The sequence below is a fragment of the Gavia stellata genome, chromosome 31 (assembly GCF_030936135.1).
Source record: "Gavia stellata isolate bGavSte3 chromosome 31, bGavSte3.hap2, whole genome shotgun sequence".
NCBI lineage: Eukaryota > Metazoa > Chordata > Aves > Gaviiformes > Gaviidae > Gavia > Gavia stellata.
In genome coordinates this window covers 6,576,354-6,597,756 of record NC_082624.1, presented here as the reverse complement: position 1 = coordinate 6,597,756, position 21,403 = coordinate 6,576,354, and the positions used below count along the sequence as shown (strand labels likewise).

At 41.9% G+C, this 21,403-nt stretch overlaps 1 protein-coding gene across 3 annotated transcripts in view; it reads left to right on the top strand.

Moving 5' to 3' along the window:
* Nucleotides 1-5,449: 5,449 nt before the first annotated feature.
* Nucleotides 5,450-21,403, top strand: part of POLB (DNA polymerase beta) — a 20,853-nt gene continuing 4,899 nt past the window's right edge. Inside the window, exons 1-15 of one of the 3 annotated variants that reach the window (XM_059831414.1) lie at nt 5,450-5,513; nt 5,579-5,636; nt 5,751-5,817; nt 6,341-6,415; nt 6,924-6,982; nt 8,446-8,495; nt 8,941-8,992; nt 10,566-10,620; nt 10,708-10,780; nt 11,266-11,336; nt 12,117-12,203; nt 14,266-14,330; nt 14,887-15,026; nt 15,668-15,774; nt 17,910-21,074. In XM_059831414.1, the coding sequence (XP_059687397.1) occupies nt 5,453-5,513; nt 5,579-5,636; nt 5,751-5,817; nt 6,341-6,415; nt 6,924-6,982; nt 8,446-8,495; nt 8,941-8,992; nt 10,566-10,620; nt 10,708-10,780; nt 11,266-11,336; nt 12,117-12,203; nt 14,266-14,330; nt 14,887-15,026; nt 15,668-15,762 (1,008 nt within the window). In that variant the 5' untranslated portion in view covers nt 5,450-5,452 and the 3' untranslated portion in view covers nt 15,763-15,774; nt 17,910-21,074. Of the gene's footprint in view, nt 5,514-5,578; nt 5,637-5,750; nt 5,818-6,340; nt 6,416-6,923; nt 6,983-8,445; nt 8,496-8,940; nt 8,993-10,565; nt 10,621-10,707; nt 10,781-11,265; nt 11,337-12,116; nt 12,204-14,265; nt 14,331-14,886; nt 15,027-15,667; nt 15,775-17,898; nt 21,075-21,403 lie in introns of those variants that run through there. The other 2 variants (XM_059831413.1, XM_059831415.1) reach the window with 2 other exon arrangements.

Here is a 21,403-nt window from a genome sequence, read left to right as displayed (position 1 = left end):
GTTGGGAGTGGCCTTGGACAAACGCTTATTTTGGGTATACGGGAAGCTCGGGAATGGGTTGAATTTGGCAACTGTGGCAATATGTAATAATAACATGATACTGCGACCAACTGAATGGGAAAGAATAGATTCGGTCTATACCTGGATGATTGAGAAAGGAAAGGAGGTCCAGATAGGTTGTAGACTCCTTAATGTAAGTAACCTGCCTCCTCCAGACCCAAATTACTGTCAAAAATGATTCTGGCTGGGACTCTGTCAATAGAACAGGTAGCACAATATGTAAAAGAAAGGACGTTTGTCGGTATCCCTTCAATATAATTCAAACGGTGACCATAATATGTCTGGGGGCAACTCAAAAGGGGGCCCAAGCTCTAACTTTTAGATTTCAGTTGCAGACACCAGAGGAAACCACTACTCCCCCTGCCTACACTACCTCGACTCAGGCTATTAAATCAAGTCCCACAGAACCTGAGCAAATAGGACCATATGTGTATCCGACAGGACCATACGTAATATGTCGGTCAGCAACAGGTAATGTCTAATCCAATATGGTCTCTTAAGCGAGTGGAATTATTAATACAGAACCATCCTGTTCATCATTTATAAGACCCTTACACATAGGGTGGACGTCATGGTTGCATAAGAGGACCCTTCCTTCCCGAATGAGAAAAGGAGACATGTGATTGGTGCAGTAGGAACAGGACTGGGAGTTTTAAATAGTATAGATACTGAGATAATAAGGAACAAACTCGCAATGGTGACCAGTGATCTAAACAAAATACAGAACCCTTTAAGATCTTCCCTCCTAACTTTAGGAACCAGCCAATGGCTTACAGCAAATATGTTACCACAGTGGGAAAAGCTTAATGAAAAAGATAATGAACTGATTATAAATGCATTAGACATGGCTCAGACTAATGTTTCCACAGCACTCAGTTGTATCCAAGTTCAATTATGGTTACAGACAATAGCAGCTGCAATCATTAGGGAAGGTGAAGACGGAATCCTACCAAAAGAAATCTGAAAGGTGATTTGGAATAACGCAACAAAATTTGAAAGGAGATTCCAATCGTGGTGGCATTTGGTTAATTTTACCTTTGACCCTACTAACAACACAGCTACAGCTTTTCTACTAACAATATATAAAGCTTTAGTGTATAACATATACCCGATTGTTGCACTAGGATTAAATTACCATGGAACTGTACTTTATCCCCTAGGACATAGGGTATGGGCTATGAAAAACAGGAATAAGTGACAAACTATTGATGTCGAGGCCTGTATCGTACGAGACCAGCAAGGATTTATTTGTGAAGGAAACACCATCAAAGGGCAAGATATTTGTCTTGACACTGAAAAAAATGTTTGTCACTTTGAGGTGCATCCCAATGAGACCCTAAGAACCATCATAATTTACAGGGGTATGGGATGTGTTTGTCTGAGATCTCAATGTGATCTTGTACAAGTAGATGATCAAATGGTGGACATGAGCAACCATTCAAATATTTGCATTTGCAACTTTGTTAGTCTTACAGGATGTGATTTTAACTACACGGCTCCTGTTACTACTTCTCAATTGCTACAATTTAATTATACGTTCATTCCGGCTATACAGCCCACCCCTACTGGAATGAATCTCACTCTAATAAGAAAACTATTACATCATGAAAATTTAAAAAGATTGTTAAAACAAGTTCAAGAAAGTGGAAGAAAGACTTTTATTACTGTCCATCATGATACAGAGGAAATACACCAAGTAGTGGAACGAGTGAAGGCAGACGGGGAGCACAATTGGTGGGATGTGTTTAGGGGTTATTCCCTGTCAGCTACCAAAATCTTAAACATAATGACCCACCCGATATTGGTGTTACTAATAGCCACCTCAACATTAACAATAGTGAATCTTATCCTTTGGTATAAACTGAAGGAAATTATTGGGCAAGTATGGACACTAAAAGTAATGATGAAACATAACGAACCACTTCTAAAAGCAAAAGAATTTGCTTAAGGGAAAGAAAAGGGGGGAATGTTACAGGGCATTTTGAGAAACAAGGGTTATAAGTAAGAAAGAAAAGTGTAGAGAAGATACTTTGTAACAACTGCACCTGGTACTTAGACATATTAGAGATAAAGACTGTCTCCACTGACTCTCTGCTGATAAAGATTGTCTTCACTGACTCTCTGCTAACTAGCAATAATGATTAGCACAAGGACGAATCGTAGAAAAATAGAAAAGACTGCCAAAATAGTGCCCTAGAGTTAACCTGTCTCATTATAATCTCATTTTAATACTAAAAAACACACCTCCTAGCTAGAGAAGCCCCAACCCAATTTAGCCCCCTACTCTCTGAGCATGCGTGGTGAATTAAAAGAGAACTGTAACTTTAAGATGAAGTAAGAAAAGTATTAACCAATAGTTAATTAAGGAGTAGCACCAGTAGGCGTAACTAACTTTGTTAACTGTTTTAAATACCTGTCATGATTTTAACCCTGTGTGCAAGCTTTGTGGAGAAATCCCCTTGCACCCGGCGCCGTAAACAACATGCCTGCTTTATAACTCTGTGTGAGTTGTGAAGTTCGTTTCCGCGTGTCAGTGAAGAATTTTTTCCTAATATCCAATCTGAACCTCCCCTGATGCAACTTGAGGCCATTTCTTCTTGTCCTAGCACTTGTCACTCGGGAGAAGAGACCAGCACCCACCCCTCTACAGCCCCCTTTCAGGTAGTTGTAGAGAGCGATAAGGTCTCCCCTCAGCCTCCTCTTCTCCAGGCTAAACAACCCCAGCTCCCTCAGCTGCTCCTCTTAAGAGTTGTGCTCTAGACCTCAAGGCACAGCCTCACCAGTGCCAAGTACAAAGGTACCATCACTTCCCTAGGCCTGCTGGCCACACTGTTTCTGATACAAGCCAGGATGCCATGCATCGCATGGGGCTGTTGCAACCTCGGCACAGCAGCTTTGACGATCAGGCTGACCACAACAGGCAATGGGCAGGCCAGGATTATATTGTAGCCTCATGGGTGAGATGGTGAGCTATCTAGGGATCTCGGCTCTAGGGGACTTGACACTTCAGTTTCCAATACTCAAGAAGAACCCCTGAGCAAGGCAAAGCAGGACCCCATAGCCGATTCATGAATTATCTTCTCTAGAGAGTCTTAGCACTCTCATGAGCTAAAGAGCTGACGTCTAGTGGAACTGGAAGCTCACATCCAGGCCCTGGGTGTCTGCTACCAGCTTGGAGTTACTGTGCCAACATGAACTTCTTAATCAGTGTAAGTTCACTCTGCTGAGTCAGGTGTGTTCCAGTGTATTATTTTGTCTGACAGAGGAAGGTTTGTCCCAGCAGGTTTATGCCAGATGGGCTATCATCTCTGCTCCTGCAGCTGACACAGCCAGCACAAACAGCTCTGCATGTGCCAGCAAAGGGGACAAAACCTGTTTGTGCACTGGTATAGGTAACGCCTTCATTGCCAGGTGATCCACCAACATGTGGATCCAGTACTAATCAATGCAAAACAGCAGTCTGCTACACCTATACTCTAAAAAGGTACTAGAAATTTTGTTGGAAGGGAACAGTCTCAAGGCAGGGGACAGCTTTATAGCAGACAATAATGCAGATGCCAGCAGCAACACACAATGCCAGGTCTGGCAGAGCAGCCTTCTCTCTCCAGTTTTTTTTCCCCTAGGATTTTCATGGCATTATTTTGTGCCCAGTGAGCTCCGTAAGAGATGCCTATGCCTGCAGCCATTGACAAGGCCTTTGGCCAGGCAGGCAGGCTGCCTGGAAAGCTCCAGGCCTGTGCCCTGGGGGAGGCATGGGCAGAGCCCAGAGCTCTGGGGCAGCCTGGGACCAGCCTCCTGCCCGGTGCTCGGAGCCCCTTATGGCTCCAGTGCTGCTTTGGAAGGGGAAGGGGCAGCACAGGCAGTGCAGCGCCAACGCCCAGCAGAGAGCACCCGGGAAGGCGGGCAGCTCAGCCCCCACATGCCAACTCAAGCCTCCAGGGTCAAACCACTTCGGAAAAGTTACATGAGTGTTTATCCCAGAGTAAGCACACTGGTAATTGACCTAAATAAAGCCAAAGCAAGCTACTAACACAGGCTTAACCACCCAAAGTGCATCTCAGTGCTGCAAAGCGTCTCCCCCCACCACCCCCAAATTAGACTCTGCATCACCCAGGACCATTTATATTGCCTGACAAATCTGGTCTGGAGAGCAGGCCACCAGCATAGCCCACAAACTCAGAGCAGCTGACCCCTAATCTTCCCAAGCAAGGGGGAGATTTATCATCATGGTCTGTTGCTATGTTAAATTACAGGGCAGACCAGCATCCCTTCAGCAATGCCCTAGCCTCCCCCAAGGCCCCTGAAGACCTCCAAAAGGAGATAGGACCCTGCAAAGAGGTCTCAAAGCCATTCTTGAACAGTGATCCTCTACCACGTTTTTAAAGCGCCCACATTTTGGCAGGCATCAAGCCATCCATTTTTCAACAGCAGGCACCGCATCACCCAGGCTAAGCTAAGCCTGAAGCACCATCCCTTTGTACCCCTTCCATGAGCTACCTGACTTTCCTGCTCAGGCACAGCTCCCACTGGTGTTACAACACTTACAGGACCACCCAGCCTCACTGGCCCTCCCTCAGCATTTTAGTTGTTAACTCAGATCTAGAAAAAATTTGACAAATATCCTACTCTCCCCAGGTAACCACTTAACTAAAATGTAAGCCCCTTCATGTAAGTCAGCGAGCAGCACGCCCCTCCCCTGCCTCCATTTTTTGCTTCTGGGATACAATTCAGTTTTGGTATTTTGAGAGGGAAACGCCATAGCCACAGCCCTTTTCCCAGAAAATACAGGCACACACCACCAATGGCAGACCAAGTTTTCAGTCATCTCCAGACCACTCAGAAAGCAGCATCCAGCAAAACCTGGATAAAAAACATAGCCTGTAAAAGCTCCAAACACTGCAGAGACCGAGCTAATGCCAAACAGACTCTGGCCAGGACAGTGACAGGAGCAGGGGTTCGCTTCACTCCCTTAAGCTGCCTCTCAGACAACACAAATAGCCCAAGTCAAGCAGACCCTGCTGGAAAATCCTGCTTACGCAACAGCACGCCAGAAAGCAGGGTTAAGCGCCGGCAGAGGAGATGTCATACTGGCAGAGTGTGCTGACGACAACAGCAGCTCCAGACTGCCCTGCACCTGCTGATCTCCCTCATCCCGCCCTCCCCAGCAGCCTCTTCGCTGTCCACTGCCTCATCCGCAGCACCCCCGTCTCCTCAGCGCTCCCGCGGCCCTGTGTCCCCCAGACCTTCGAGTGCGGCAGGGCAAGACGGGCACCGCGCCTGCGTACTGGGGCCGGCCGTGCTCTGTGACGTCACCGCCGGAAGCCACCTCCCTGCGCCCTGTGGCCTGGGGTTCCGCTTCCGGTCAGTGCCGGTGCTGGTGCCGCTGCCGGCCATGAGCAAGCGGAAGGCTCCCCAGGAGAGCCCCAACGAGGGCATCACCGACTTCCTTACAGGTAGGTGTGTGCGGGCGGTGGGTGGGGCCGCGGGCCAGCTGCTCTCACCGTGGTTCTCCCCGTAGAGCTGGCCAATTACGAGCGCAACGTCAACCGGGCCGTTCACAAGTACAACGCGTACAGGTACCGCCTCCCTCCGCCCCGCCGGCGCCCCCGCCTCGGGGTCCAGCCTGCTGCCGCGCGAGCCGGGCTAGCGGCGCCTTCCGCGTTCGGGTGCTGACCGGCGCTGTTCTGCAGGAAAGCAGCCTCGGTTATTTCCCGGTATCCTAGCAAGATACGGAGCGGGGCCGAAGCCAAGAAGCTGGTAGGTGCTCGCGCCCAGGTTGCCGGCGGGAGGTCCGTGGGGCAGTGGGAGCCGGGGCGCGGCACCGGGGGCTCCCTGGCAGCGTGGGGGCAGCGCGAGGCGGGCCCCGCCTATGCCAGCTCCTCTCTCTGGTGGCCGAGTCGGGGGACGGGGACGCGGTGTGGCTGCTGTGGGGGCTTCGTGGCTGGAACTGGGGACTCCAGCTGAGTCTCTGCTTGTGAAAGGGTTCTGTTGTGGCGGGTTTCCCCTTGCTCTATTACTACTTCACTAAATTCGGGGACCTTGAGCAGTAACACTGAAAGCCTTGTTCAAAATGACTGCTTTGGGGGAACTTGTAATATAGCCCTTGAATTACAGAGTTCATGCTGTTTGTGTTGTACCCTTGAATTCTTGCGCTCCCTTATGGTCCAATATTTTATCATGGTCTCGGTGGCCTCATAGTTCTTTCTGGACTCTAAATTCTCAGGAGCTTTCCTTTGTTTCTAGATCTTGAAGTTAACTTGTCTCCCCCCCCAATATTTAGGATGGAGTAGGTGCTAAAATAGCTGAGAAGATAGATGAGTTCTTATCCACTGGAAAACTACGCAAATTGGAAAAGGTGGGTTTCTTTCCCTTGTGCTCTGTTTCTTAATAGTTGCTTTTCTTTGTAACTTGCAAAGTAGCCTGCTTGCTTTGTGCAATTTCTGTTGTTGTCCCTGGAGAGTCTGATGTCAAGCTTAAGAATGGTGGACATGGAGTCTATGGCGAGTAGAAAGCAGGGAACGAGAAGCTCAGCCAAAGCCTCAAAACTGTCTATTTATAAAAATATTTTAGGTTATATGATCAACATGTGAATGTCTTCTGTGAGAAGTGGAATTCTGACTCTGGAAGGCTGTGGAGTTTTGTTAAACTGCTGTTCACCTTAGCATGGGTAGTTAGGCAGTTTTCAGGTTTGGCACTTATGGTATTACTGTGACACACAGTACTACCCTTGGTACTGTTTTGTATTGATTTATAGTGAGCCTCCAAAGCAGAGTCTGACTAAGCAGTTTTATCTTCTCAAGATTTCTTTGTTTATTGCAAATGGAGTAAAGAAGGGGTTGGTTTGTGTGGTTTCGATTTTGCAGATTCGACAAGATGATACAAGTGCATCTATCAATCTCCTGACACGAGTTACTGGCATTGGGTAAAGTGGTGTTTTTGTTTGGGTTTTGGTTTTGTTTTTTTTCCTTTTCTTGTTTATTTGGTAGAGTTATGAACAGAATTTGGGTGGTTGCAAGTAATGAAGAGAGTGAGTTTGAGCTGATGCTGTAGTGCCCACACTGAGGCACCATAGTTGTGATGACACAATTGGCTGAGAAGAAAGGGTATAGAATCGTCAAGTAGAGGAGTGGAAGTGGGAAGCTCCCATGTGCAAGCTGAGAGGGGAAGGAGAGAGGAGCTGGCCAAGAACAGAACCATGAAAGACTGAGACGAGTGGAAGCGAGACGTCCCTTTGGGACTTTTGGTGGGAAGTTGGGCCCAGGGACAATGGTGCTCTGTCATGTGTTTGTAAAAGGAGAAGTAGAGCCCTGAAACAAACAACAAAACAAAACCAACCAACCAATCAAAACCAAAAAAACCCATCAGGGCTCTTGCGCAACGTTTAAAACCCTTGAGGTTGAGGGTAGGGAATGTGATCATTCTCAAGTAATTCCGAGGGAAAACGTGCTCAAAGTTTGAGGATATACTGGGATTTGAGAAGGCCTTTGAGAAATTGGGATGGGATGCAGAAGGAGAAGCTTGGTTGCTGTCCTGTCTCAGGACACTAGAAGTTGCTTCTCTTGGTCTGGAATCCAGCAAGAGATGCAGGGAAGGGTAATAAAGGAAGTAAATGGCAGGTCAAGATCTGGCAATTCTATTGTAATGTAAGAGTTTTATCGAGGAAGTGGATTCAAAGTCTTTAAGGGTGGTGGAGCCATAACTGTGGGATTCCCGAGTAATTGGAGAGTACTTCCCCAGGAAAGGACTATGCTTCCAGGCTGGTGGTTCTCAGCATTTTGGTATCTGGGTATAACATCACTTGAATGCCTGTCTCACAGTTGAAACATTGTTCTTTCCCCACAGAGTTATGCAGATTAACCTAATGACAAACCCTTAAAGGGGAAAAGGTTCAGCTATTCACTTGGGTGTTGTGCTTAAGGCAAGCTCTCCAGCCAAACTGGAGCTGGGACTGCTTTGCTCTACTGTAGTTTGCCAACTGGAGCCTTGTTGGGTTTTCTGAAGTGCTAGTCTAAAGATACTTTTGTGTTGCTGTTGCCTTAAGCTGGTTCAGACTCTGTGGTTAAAGTAGTTCTTATCATGCGTTCAGTATTGTTGTCTAAAGCAATATTGCCTATTTGGTGAGATTTTGTTTGTTTATTTTTACAATTATACATCACTATATAGTTATACCAATGCTAAAAAATGTGCCAGCCAAGCCTTGGATAGCCATAACCGCTGATTGAAAGTACAAACTGAAAATGCCTATGCTGAAAAGAGGGTAAGTATCAGAAGCAACTTTAGTCTTTGCCTTGAAGAACATAGGCAGTTATAGTGAATTCTAATGTCCTTTTCAGTGTTGTAAGTTTCTTGCTGTTCTTGATGGCAGATTGCCTTGTCTCTTTGCAGTCCTGCTGCTGCTAGGAAGTTTGTCGAGGAAGGAATTAGGACTTTAGAAGGTAAGTGTAATTTTGGGTCCTCAGTTCACACTCCAATAATGTTTTTTTTCTGTCAAGCTGCCTGTTCCACAGTGGTACTGTGATAAGCAGATATGCCCTGCGCTTTGAGGAAAGCATATAAGATGCTAAAGTTAGTGCACAGGCTAAAGGCATTACATACGTATCCAAAGTAAAGTATTTACAGATTACCTCGAAAATAACAAGGATTTTGGCTTTGAGATGAATGGTCTATTGAAGTCTCTATCGGGAAGTGCTCTGTGCATTTGTACTCATCCTTTCAGCGCTTGAGTAGTCAGTTTAAAATCTCTTCCTTTGTGTTTGACGTTGCTGTTTTCTTGTTACATATTCTTTGCATGTATCATCTTTGCATTGGTGGAAACTTACTGTAAGATTTTTAGTCCTCAAGTAACTTTTTTTTTGTTGTTGTTTTTGTTGATTCTTCCAGATCTAAGAAAAAATGAGCACAAGCTGACCCATCACCAGCGAATTGGGTTGAAGTAAGCTTTCTTGGGTGCAAGTACTTGGCTTTTCTAATGACTCCTTCAGACACCAGAATGTAATGTAAGGTTACACAGGCCAAGTAAGGTTCTGTTCTCTCTGTGGGCTGTACATGCTTTTCAGCAGTTATTCAGAGCTTTTGTTTCATTGGGGTTGAAATTCAGTAGGCATAGTGTCCATCCAGAAGGAAATAAATTTCAAATTACTTTTTCAGTTAGCTCATGGAGAATCACTTTAGCAAGGTTGCAATGATGTTTCTTGGGAATCTGCATAAAAGTGGCCCAGGCTATTTTTTGTTATGTGCTGTGAGCAAGGTAAGACCTTTGCATGTCTGAACTCGAGAATGCCATGCAGAATGTGTGTCTGTCCCTCAGTACTTAACCAGCTTGAATGTTGCTTGCTGAGTGGCTCTTCCAGTGTGTTAGTTCTGGAAGAACTATAGCTGTGTTTGCAAGAAGCTGCAAGTGAACCAAATAAAGCCCTATATCTGAAATGGTTCTGGTTGGGACCAGCTCTAGCGTTTCCACATCAGTGGCAGAGATGCAGAATATGTGATCTGGACAAACTGCTTGCCAGTGAGCGAGAAGGGTTACACAATGATTGTTGCCTTCCCACTGCTCATCTGAGCCCTATACCCAGTGTGCATCCCTGCCTTTACACATGTGAGCGTTCAAGGGAAAACCTTTCACTGTTAAGTGAGTATAAGAAAACCCACCTGACCTATCCATGTTGCTAGTGCACACATTGCCCTTGGATCTGCTTCCAGCGTTGTACTCAGATGTTGTTTCAGAACCTCCGGTAAGTGCTGAGCTGAAAGAATGGCTTCAGTGCTCTATGGTGGTCTTTTTGTCCCTAGTTCGACTGCAACTCTTGGAGGAGGGTGAGTGTGGCGGGGAGGGGGGAGTCCCATATCCAGGAGCTCTGCAGAGCTTGGGATCAGGATGGTTGCGTAATGAGCGTTGGGAAGCACGTGGCTCTGAGGCTGCAGTATGGCTGCCAGTGCCTGCTGTCAATGGTTCTGGTACTGGAGGGGTGAAGAATGCACCTGCTGGTCAGGTGCGTCATTGTTTCACGTGGCCTCTTTTTCTCCACAGTCAAGCAGCGTGCTGGCAGTCTGTTTTTTACAGCTGCATGCAAAGATACCAGGATCTGCATTTGAGTTGTGAGCTTCCATTTAGCTCTTTCCAACATCAATCACCTCTGACCATGGGTGAGGGACCTGTTCCTCCTGCTTGCTGGTGGACTGAGTTTTGTCAGGAACCTTTTGTATTTTCAAAGGGCTATGAAAATATAAACCAAGTGGTTATACAGTAATACTACTCCTACCTCATAGCAGCTCTTCATATACAGTGGAAATGATATGCAATGAAACCATCTTCTAAGCATTGTCAAACTTGCAGTTGTGAGTTTTTACTATCGCTTGGCAAGATGTTACCTAAGATATTTGGTGAGAATGGGGAGCTTTTTGTGATGTGACAGTAATATAAGTTGTATTCTTTCCTCTGATACACATTTAATTGACTAAAATTTTAAGATGCTACCCTTGCCACACTTTTATTTTCATATATGCAGATATTTTGAAGATTTTGAGAAAAGAATCCCGAGGGAAGAAATGCTGCAAATGCAGGTAAGAATGTCTTTATCGAGAATGTGAGGCACTGATGGCCAATGAATGAATGACACCTCTAAACACACATCTTTCCTTTTTACATAGGAAATTGTGCTGAAAGAGGTAAAGAAGCTGGACCCAAACTATATTGCTACAGTCTGTGGCAGTTTTAGACGAGGTTGGTACTCTGTGATATTGTTTATTTTGGGCTAATAAGCAGGACTCGTTACTATATATATTGTTCTTCTAGAAAGAAAGTCTATGCTGGTACCTGGCTTTTTCCTGTTGGTATTGACTGGTTAGTTCAGTGACGAAGCACCTGCGTAAATCCTTGCTTCTCCACCCCATCCCCATGGAGAGCAGTATATTGTAACATGTGAATTGTTTGCTTTGTTTTTACCTGAACCACATTTGTGCTTCATTGCTATAGAGTACAGCAATAAATCCTTGGGTATTTTCTGAGTTATACGGGGATATAAACTTTTGGATAGAAGAACAAGGTTCTCTTACTTGAAGATCGTTTTTTCGCAAATATCTTGAATAGTGACTGACTATTTCCTACCAGAAAAACATGTTTCTAGGAAGAGGTTAGATGGACTTTCACCAATGTTAGTATACTTTGTCATACACAGAGGGATTTTTCTTTGTTTCTTACTTGCCTAGGCGCAGAGTCAAGCGGCGATATGGATGTTCTCCTAACCCATCCGAATTTCACATCTGAATCATCCAAACAGGTGTGTTTCTCTGCTACTGTGGATCAGTACTGTGCATTACTTCCACAAGGGTATGTTTAAATTCAGAAGATATCTAGTCTCAGACTTGAATAGCAGCTTCTTGCACCTTTTTGTTACTGTAATAGTAAACTCTTCTCTTGGATCACCATGTTTACTTTGAGGAGTTACAATCACTTCTCAGGTCCATGTATTACGTTGTGTTCCTCTTGCAGAACTATTCAGTACGTTTACTCTTATCCTTCTGTCCCTCCTCTTCCCTTCACGCACGCTCCCCCCCAACCCCTTGAATTGATGTGCTTTTACAATGTAGAACTGTAACAGCTAGCTGGGTAAAGCAGGGATTAAAGGTAGAGTAAGTATCTCTTTATGTAGCCATAATCTTTTGGACAAGAAGCAAATGTCCTGCTACCCTTGTAATCTTCTGGAAATAACTCTGGAGAAGTCTTAATGACAGTTTGTATTTCTTGTGTTGCTTGTATAGATTCATTGCTTAAAAGTTGAAAACTCAAACCAAGAAACAAGTTTTGTCACTTCCAATGAAAGCAATCTGGCATGGAGATTTCGGTGGAAATTTTTTTTATGTTGCACAACTGTAGTTTTACTAGCTTTTTCTCAGTATTATTGTTGTCTTTTTTTCCCATCTGGGTCAAATTTCATGTACAATAAATACATATAATTATAGTGATGTCCTGTACTTATGTGGGCCAATGTATGGTAAATGGGTAAGATATTCTTGTTATTTGTGAAATAATTTCTTCTTCCATGTTGTCACGTTCCTAGTCAAAACTTCTGCGTCAAGTTGTAGAACAACTGGAAAAAGTCCACTTTGTCACAGATATGCTGTCTAAAGGTGACACCAAATTCATGGTAAGGCTTTTTTGGTGGTGAGGGATGTTGGGCGGGGATTACCTTTCCTGACAGAAGCTGGAATATATACAAGATAGGTTGTTTGGTCTGCTGGAGTTGATTTTTTTTTTTTTTTTTTTAAATTAATTCCCCCTGCCTTCCCCCAGAAAAACTTTCTGCAGTTAACTCTTAGTGAATCTTTTATGGGAAGATTTCAGTATTAGAATATCTACAGGTATTTACGTAGTTCTGAACCCCACTGACATAACCTTCATCACACAGTGCCAATTGTGTCTCTATTTTGCTTGATGTTTCCCCAGAACCTTAGCACAACCTCACTTCTTCAGTTGTGCCAGGGACCACTTTTTTAACTCTGTCCTCAATATCTTGGAAACATGTATCTTTGATCTCCGTCCTATGTTTACCTTGTTTTGTCCAATACATGATATACTTTTGTCTCCTTTTTTGTCAATTTTGTTGCAGAGCAGATTTAATGAATAAGCTGCTAGACTCAGGATGTAATAGGGAATATGTGGGATGCCTAAAGAAAGTAACGAATTACGGAAACATTCATTTTGTTAGGTCCCTTGCTCACAGCAAAACTTCTTTTTTCTTAAACTTGTGGATTGGGTGTTACCTTGCTTCACTTCATTTTCTTTACAGGCCCCAGGTATCCTGGTCTTGCAAGCTGGTTAAAAGTTAATTCTAACAGAGAAGTGTAGAACCTTAAGCAATACTGAGTGGAAATGAGGACTGGTTAGTTCCTGTCAGTCACTGATACTGGCTTTATGGAATTACTTGGAAGCTCGGAGGAGTGGTCCTGCAGGAGGGTTCACCAAAGATCCATGACTTAAGAATTTCTATTCAAGAATCAAGATACCGTTATATTCAGCTAATCTTTCGGAAGGCATAAATACTTAAGTATATAATATTACAGTTAAAGATAATTGCTTTTCCAAGATGGAAGGGGCTGTTGGAGCACTTGATTTTTTTGTTTGTTTGTTGGCTTGGTTTTGCTTAAAATAAGAGCTAAAAGAACTCTCAGAATTTGTCTTCAGTTTAGTTTGTGCTGCATTCTGAGAGGAAATGAAAATTGATGGCTTTTTTTTGGCTTGATCTTTAGGAGGAATAAGTGAAAGTCGCTCTCATTCTTGCCAAATGGTTTAAATGTGAATACCATATGGGTTTAAAGCTAAATGTACATCTGTGAGCCAAAAGCAGAGACGCTCTGCATTCCCAGTTTGCATTCACAGTTTGAGAAGCTCATTATAGTTTGACCATTTGCTCTGTATAATCCTGTCTTAAATAGTTGTGGAATACCTCTTGTCTTCAAAGTGGAAACTAAGAAAGGAATGTTGTAAAAAGGGAAATATGACTGCAGCTGAGAATCTGAGAAAAGCAAGTCTCAGTAAGGAGACAGAAACATAACTTTAAAAGCGTAAGCAATGTTAAGCTTTCAAAACAAAGCTAAGAATAGAAGGAAAAGTCTTGGCATGAAGCTGCAATTGGTAAAACCGTTTAGTATGTAAACATTTCTCATCATTCCTTATGGTTCGTGTCCCTCCCCACTACTGCATTGTCATTTAAGGTGATCATAGACTAGGGGAAAAAAAGAAAAGGCTGGTATGTGAGTCCCATGAAGATTACAAAGCAGTTTGAAATGAAAAGTGGCAGGGGTTTTCTCAAGAAAAAACTTTCTGTTTTTAACTTCTGTTAGCTTGAGCTTTGTCTGCATTTTCCTTAATCTGCTGATGTTTGTGCATACTGAAAAGCATGATAATAATTAGGGCAGAGGAATGCAAAATGAGAAGTCCTGTGATCCTTCCTGCTGTAATAAAAACTTAAGAAGCAGTTATATGCTACCTTGAACTATGGTCCTCTTAGCAGTGTAAAATAGTGATTTACGGTACTATGACATCCAGCTGTTCTAGTAAAATATTTAATTGGTTCAGCAGGAATTTAGCTTTGCTCTTCAGGATGACTGAGGATTGTTTAGAGGTTGTTTAGGGGTGGGGAGATAAAGATTGATCTCAAATCTGTTTAATTTAATTTTGAATTTCTTGCTTTCCTTACTTCCTCACAGGGTGTCTGTCAACTGCCAAATAAAGAAGATGGAACAGCCTATCCCCACAGGAGAATTGATATCCGGTATGCACACCAAAAAAAAAAACCAAAAACCCACACTCAAAACCCCAAACCCCCTACTTTAGCTGTCTGCTACATAGGCATTTGTATCAAGTTCTGCATTCAAATCTCTACTTCCATGTTCAGAACATGGCATTTACTAGGTTTCTAATTCCTTTGCAGTATAGAAGCCACTGTACAACTGCCAGTATCTACAACAGGTTATTAGCAAGAATGCTGTGTTTTAAATCATGACTTTGTATCCAGTTTCAGATGACCTACTTTATCATACTGCTTTGACATTAATTCTTGGCAGGAGTGCAAGCACCATAACCATGTAGTGGCTGAACACCAGTAACTTCTGCGTCAGGGTAGATGTGCTGAACCTTTCCTTGATATGCAGTTAATTTCATTCTTGCATTTGGCTTGTGGGAAAATCAAATGTACAGAGTTGCAGAATGTGTGCACATAAATAGGAAGTAAACCTAGAACAGTATCTGAATGGCTGAATTCCAAACGGCTTGTAACTTTTGTTATATATTTGTTCTAAATCTCTACTTTTCTTCCACTTTTATTCTAGGCTTATCCCCAAAGATCAGTATTACTGTGGTGTACTGTATTTCACAGGAAGTGATATATTTAATAAGAACATGAGAACTCACGCTCTGGAAATGGGCTTCACGATCAATGAGTATACAATCCGTCCCCTGGGTGTCACTGGTCAGTCTGGGCCTTTGCACAGAGTATTCTTTCTAGTTACATGCTTTGTGTGATCTTCTTAAATTGTTTTCTCAGTGTACTGGAAATATTTCTGATAAATACTGTAGTTCATGAAATTTGAATTTCACAGTGTCCTTTCTGGTATTGGACACCATTATAGCAGGAAGAGACAGCCTACTTATGTATAGGCAGTGCTGTGGCACAAAATTACCTCTTTGGGCCACCTAATCTACTTAAAGTCTTACTGACCTAAAGATTGGTTTTTTCAGTGTCATGCCCAGCACATATGTGGTTTCCCACTCTTTTTAACAAGATATGTCCTTCAGTTGTTTTGTTTTGGAGGGGGGCTGGCGCTGTGTGTGTGAGTGTGTATCTGTGTATATATATATATACACACACATGAATATAAATGTATTTAATTGCATAACCACATGCCCCCAAAGTTAATTCATTACCTTATTTCCTTTGACACTAATGAGATCAGTACCTAAACACTGAATGAAAAGGTCTGTTGGGGGTGTTTTGTTTTTTTAAAGTCTGTTTTACTTACAACAGTTTTCTCTTAATCTTGCAATGCATTTGGCATTTCAGGATTGTACATGCCTCACACCTTTCAAATAGCATCTGTAATTTGCTTGCAGGAGTCGCTGGGGAGGCCCTACCAGTAGAATGTGAAAAAGACATCTTTGACTATATCCAGTGGAAATACCGAGACCCAAAGGATCGGAGTGAATAACTGCTTGTCTAGGTTTGTAACCCAGAGAGATGTTTTCATAGCTCCTTATGAACATACAAAGTGCATATTCTTTCTTTGGATGTTAATGCAAAAAGTGTACGTTACTGATGTTTAAAGCAAGTCCATGGCACTAGTACAAAATGTGTAGTGAAGATTAAATCCTGTAAGATCTCATTTTGATCTCTCTCTCCTCATCCCCAAAAGCTGATTAAAACACTTACTGTGTTTAACTGCATGGGCTGCGATACTAGAAAAACCTGTGGGTAAAGTGGTGTGGCAATCAGACCCCTTAGAAAATGCATATTGTCTTTTGCTTTGGGATTTAGTAAAAAACTATCAGACAATAAATCACAGGTTTCTATTTAACCCCTGAGGAGCAGAAAGTTCTGATGTAAGATGAAACATTTTGCCTTTACTAAGTTTCTTGTGGCTTGATTTGAAGATGGTGGCTGTCAATCAAAATTAATGCTGGTTCTTTGGAGTCGCTGGAAAGTCTTACAAAACAATATTAGCCTTTTATAAAAGGTTATATGCTTTGATTTGATAATGCCTGTGGTGAACAAGCTATTAGGTTTTGTCTAATAATTTTAGTAGCCCTTAGGCTGTGATCGTTGTTGGAAAAGTCTGGATATTTCAAACTGAACAAGCCTTCTTAGCTTGTTTCTTGTATTTTTGCAAAAGATGATCAGAGTTCTGATGCTTCCATGTATTTAATATCATATACACGGACATACTCTGTGTAAATGTCACTAACTTGTTTAATATCGAAAAACTGGGCAGTCTTGAGGAAATAACGTAACTTTTTTTTTGCTATTTACTTTCTTGAGGTTGAAAGACTTGGAAGTAAAACTGTTGCTTTTGTGTAGTCATTGCAAATTGTCTCATTAAGTAGTATGTATGGGGTTTTTTTAATTATTTTTTTAATGCCGTTTGAGTAATTATGTCTGTAGAGTGTCTTGGAATGCTCAAATGAACGTTTTGCTAATACAACCTGCCAGCATAAATTGCTTGAGAATATAATCTACAGCATCTGTGTGTAGCAGCAGGCACTTTACCCATAGATCAGATTTGGCCATGGCAGTGAATTGGTACTGGCATTGCACAATTAAGAAAACTTAAATAGTTCTGAAAATTCCGTATGAGACCAGTTTGTTTCATATATCAGGAGACTAGAAGAATTGTATTAGGAGACTGTTATTCTTACAGCATTTAAATTAAGTGCCATATATAAGATTATTCTTACAGCGCTTAGATCTCAGACTCTGTATGTTTATGTCTTTCTTTCAAATGTATTTTTGAAGGGGGGTGGGTGGGAAAAAAAAGCACCTAAAAGTCTATTTCCCACACCCACTGAGTAGACAAAAGTATAAAAAACTTTTAATATTGGTTATACAAAACAATGTATTATGACTTCCCACTAGCCAGCAAATGTATTGAGGCAGGCTTTTCGGAACATATAAATCAGACCAAAAAAAGACTGCCCATGTGCTTAGTTGCACAGCTAACTGCTCTAATATTTTCTGCTTAAAAATATATCACTGGAACACCTGAGACTAGCGAGAAACTTGAAAGGCAGAAATGTCTTAAATTCCAGTGATGAAGTTGCACCTTGGCACGTAGTTATAGAACGCAAAGTCATTATTGCTGGTGCTATTGAAATACTACACTTTCATGTGACTATAGAAGAACGAATGTAACACACAACAGCCAAGCCACACAAGCCAGCAAATTTTCCATAGCATTTCAAGTTCAAAATCGGACAAGGATGTTATATTCGGGCTCTGCAATAACTGGAGCAAATGGGAAAAGGGAATGTTTGAGGCATCTAGACTTCAAAATATTCTTTTGAGCTTTTAAAGAAACTAATCTTCACTTAACTTACTTGCCTAGGGAGAAGGGAAAGGAATCTCCTAGCACTGGGTCAGCCTATTGGATACACTATTGCTTAACATTCAGGGTTATGGACTGAAATAAATGTAAGGTGTTTAGGTGCTTATGTGTTGCAGGCTGATGTTTCCTTAGTTGCTGCTGTTGGCTCATGGAGGAGGAGACCTGAGTTTGTGGCACAGTTCACAAATAACTCTAGATTAAAATGCACATCCGTTTATACCGCTTTGCGTTACTAATATCTCTTAGTCTTTTGGCAGGTGCTCAGGTGTGATCATTGTGCTGCTCTGCTGACTAGTGTTTGACAAAACAAACTGAAGCCATGATCACAGTGCTGAAAAAATTCTGGATGTTGAGCAACGTTACCGAGAACTAACTGGCTTGCAGATTTTGGTCTGGAAATGATGTGCACAGTAAAGCCCAGAAGCACAGCCTGAGACGCAAAGGCAGCTTTCTCCCTCTTGAGCTATGATAAGCAGCATGTGATTTGCCCTTCTGTCCTTTCTTCAGCCACTCTATCTTGTCCAGAGATTCCTCCTAGCTGCTCTCCCTGTGACAAATCAATGTTCAACATGCCCTGGCCGTGGATTAGTGACCTTCTTCCTCAGTCTCATTCTGGCTTTCTCCTTGTATTCAGCCCCAAATGTCCTACTGAAATTATTTAAGAGATTCAGAGCAAATCCTAAAGTTTCCATGTTTTCCTGTGTAAGCAACACAGAACATTACACTGTCATGCATGCTGAAGTATGGTTTCTTTTAGACAAGAGCCCTCCCTTGCCAGATCTGAATAAACTTCTATCTCCTTTGCGTATTTTTCTCTTATCCAGAAACTAATCCTTGTTTACTGGCTAAGCGTCTATTACAGGTTTGGCGAGGTATGCAGAGATTTTGTAAGCGTGGAAATTCTTGATGTACATAAAAGGATTATTTTCTGCCTCCTCTGCACTAGTTCTGCTGCAGAGTTTGCTGTTTTAAAAGTGGTGTGCTTTTCTTTTACTAAATAATGTATCTGCTAATGTCTTCCCTGTAGAGTTTGTCCAACTGAAACTGGCTGCAGGAACTGCTGTTGTTGCTTTTAAAATACAAGGATGTGTGCCTCTGTAGAGATTGTTCTTATACCATTGCCTCTGTCTTTGTTCTTTATGTCTTTGATTAGACTACAGTTTGCCTATTCTGGAGAACTGCTTGGAAGTTCTCCAGAATATTTTTTCTATGTAACCATTTCTCCAGTTGGGTAAGCAGGTGCATGAGTGCTTGCAGTTCTTATTTTATGTGCTTAGCTCTTAGTGTAATGGGCTTTATGAGTGGTAAGCAATGCAGATGACTGTTCGCAATTGTTGGGAGCTCCCAAGAGCTTTGTGTTGCCCAAAGACAGCGATAGCAGAAAGCGTTCCATTTCTTTCTTTTCATCTAAGAACATTACTATGGACATTAACTAGATAACTGCACAATTCTTATTACAGTAATCCCATTCCTCATAACTGAGTCTAAAACAAAAGAAAGTTGTCATTGCATGTGACACAATGTGGAGGTTATGTTTGTAGACATGGGCTTTTGCTAGGATGGACCTTGCTTTTATTTACAAAGTAAAGGAAACACCAATACAGAACAGCACTGTGGGTGTACCTCTGATGCTAATTTAGTGTCAGAGGAGACAGCTGAGAGCAAATAGCCACATGTTTCAGATATGCTGTAAAAGGAAGAGGAGAAATGGCACTGAGTTTCCCTAGAGAGTAGAGAAAGACTGTACAGTCTCTGAATAGTGTCGATACTTTGTCTTGTGGTCCTGGTACCTTGAGAGAAAAATCAACCTATCTTTCTTTTTCTCCTGATATTCTTAAACTTTCAGAGATTTATACCCGCATAAATTTTTAAAGACAGAAAGATCCATTCTCGATGAAGGTCACAGATCCTATTTCTTATGTAAATGTTAGTTTTTTCTTTTTGACATCAAGCCTTGATCCAAAAATGTGGAGTGATGAAGAAAAAGCAAAGTCTCTGGGTTTTAGCAGGTTTTTTAAAAAAAAAAAAAACAAACCCCACAAAAAAACCCTAACAAAACCCCAACCACCCAATTTAAATAATATATAAAATTGCCTAACATTGACTTTTAACAGACAACTACTTAATCTAGCAGCAACAATCCTGCTTCTGAAGACAGACTGCAGTTCTTCTCTTGGTTAACCAGCCTTCTCCTGGTTAAGAGATTGAAATTTTGAACTGATGTAGGCATTTACCTGCTCAGAACTGCATATTGGTCTGCTAGATCTTCTCATCTGTTTCTACTTCTTTGTATCTTATGTATGTGTAGACACCAGAATGAGAAAGCTGGCTGTGTCCTGAAGTACTCCTAAAGAATACCATTTTCAACTACTATCTGTATCTCTTTGTGTTAAGTGTCCTGGTGCAGTGCTGAAGCTCATGCTAAGCTGTTTCTGTGTCCTTCCTTCTAAAACCTTTTGATATGGCCATATGCTAATGTGACCTCCTGTTGCATGTCACCCATGTTCTTTGTTCCTAGATATGTTGTAGGACTATTGGTTGCAGTGTTCTATATTTTGTTCAACTTGCCATTACCCAGAAGACTGGTCTGATTAATTGATGCATTTCTACCACTCCTATAGAGTCAATCTGCCCTTTTTTTTTTATGCAAACCTGTCAGCTCTTGATTTTATAGCTCCTCTTAAATCATTGTGAAAGGTAATGACTATTTTTGGACGTGAGAGGAGGTCCCATCAAGATTGCATTACTAGTTGTATTTGGGACAGGGATTCTGTTGGTTAACTTAAAACTTAACTAGTTTTAAGTAGTAAACTACTAACTCCGATGTATTACAGAGCATCAGCATGGAAGGTATTGCTGCTACTGTATTTGAATACCTTGTAGGAGTATAGGGCAAATGTATTACAGAATTGCAAGCTTGAAAAGGCAAGACTATTTTATATATAGTCAAATTAACTATTGCTAATTATAGAACACTTGATTTGTTAATGATTAGGTCCTCTATCTGCCTTTATGGGGGCAGAAAGGAGTTTGCATCTGTATTGTCAGGCTACTTAACCTGACTTGAACCATAAAACAAAGATGGATGTAATACTGTTTCTTACTTTTATCTGACTTAAGCCTACAGAAAAACTACATTTTTACTTGTTCTTATATAATTAGTGTTGATCAGTCTTAGTAATGGAGATTATAGACTGATACTCTTGCTTATCCCTTTATTTTCTTCTGTTTTTCCGATTGTGAGTTTAATTATTTTCTGGGAATCTTCCCTAGCCCTAATGCATGCAGTGGTATGTAAGGTGACTAGAAATTAACTTGGTACTATGTGAAGTCTTCTGATGCCTCATAGTAAAAATATATATAGCTGATGTATTCAATGTTTTCTTCAATAATCAGTGGGAATAAATGAAGTGAGAATTCCATCATGAATGTATAATCCTGTTTGATTATTTTTTTTTAGCTGTAATTTTAAGAACAGCAAAAAGCAGTAACATAAGCTTACCATGTTTGCAAATGTTACCTGGGCAGCATACAGCATTACTGATGCATTCTCCATCATCCTCAACAGCTAGCCCAGACGACTGCTTTGTCCTGAGACTTGAGGCAGAATTTGCTGGCCTTGCAGTCTCTCTCTGTAACACCGAGTTCTTCTAGGTGAAAGAAAAATAGCTTGTTCAGAGAGTGTGTGTATTTTGTTTTTCTTGAACTATATAAATGTACAATGTGTCATTTCTTTTTTCCTGCCCCTCCC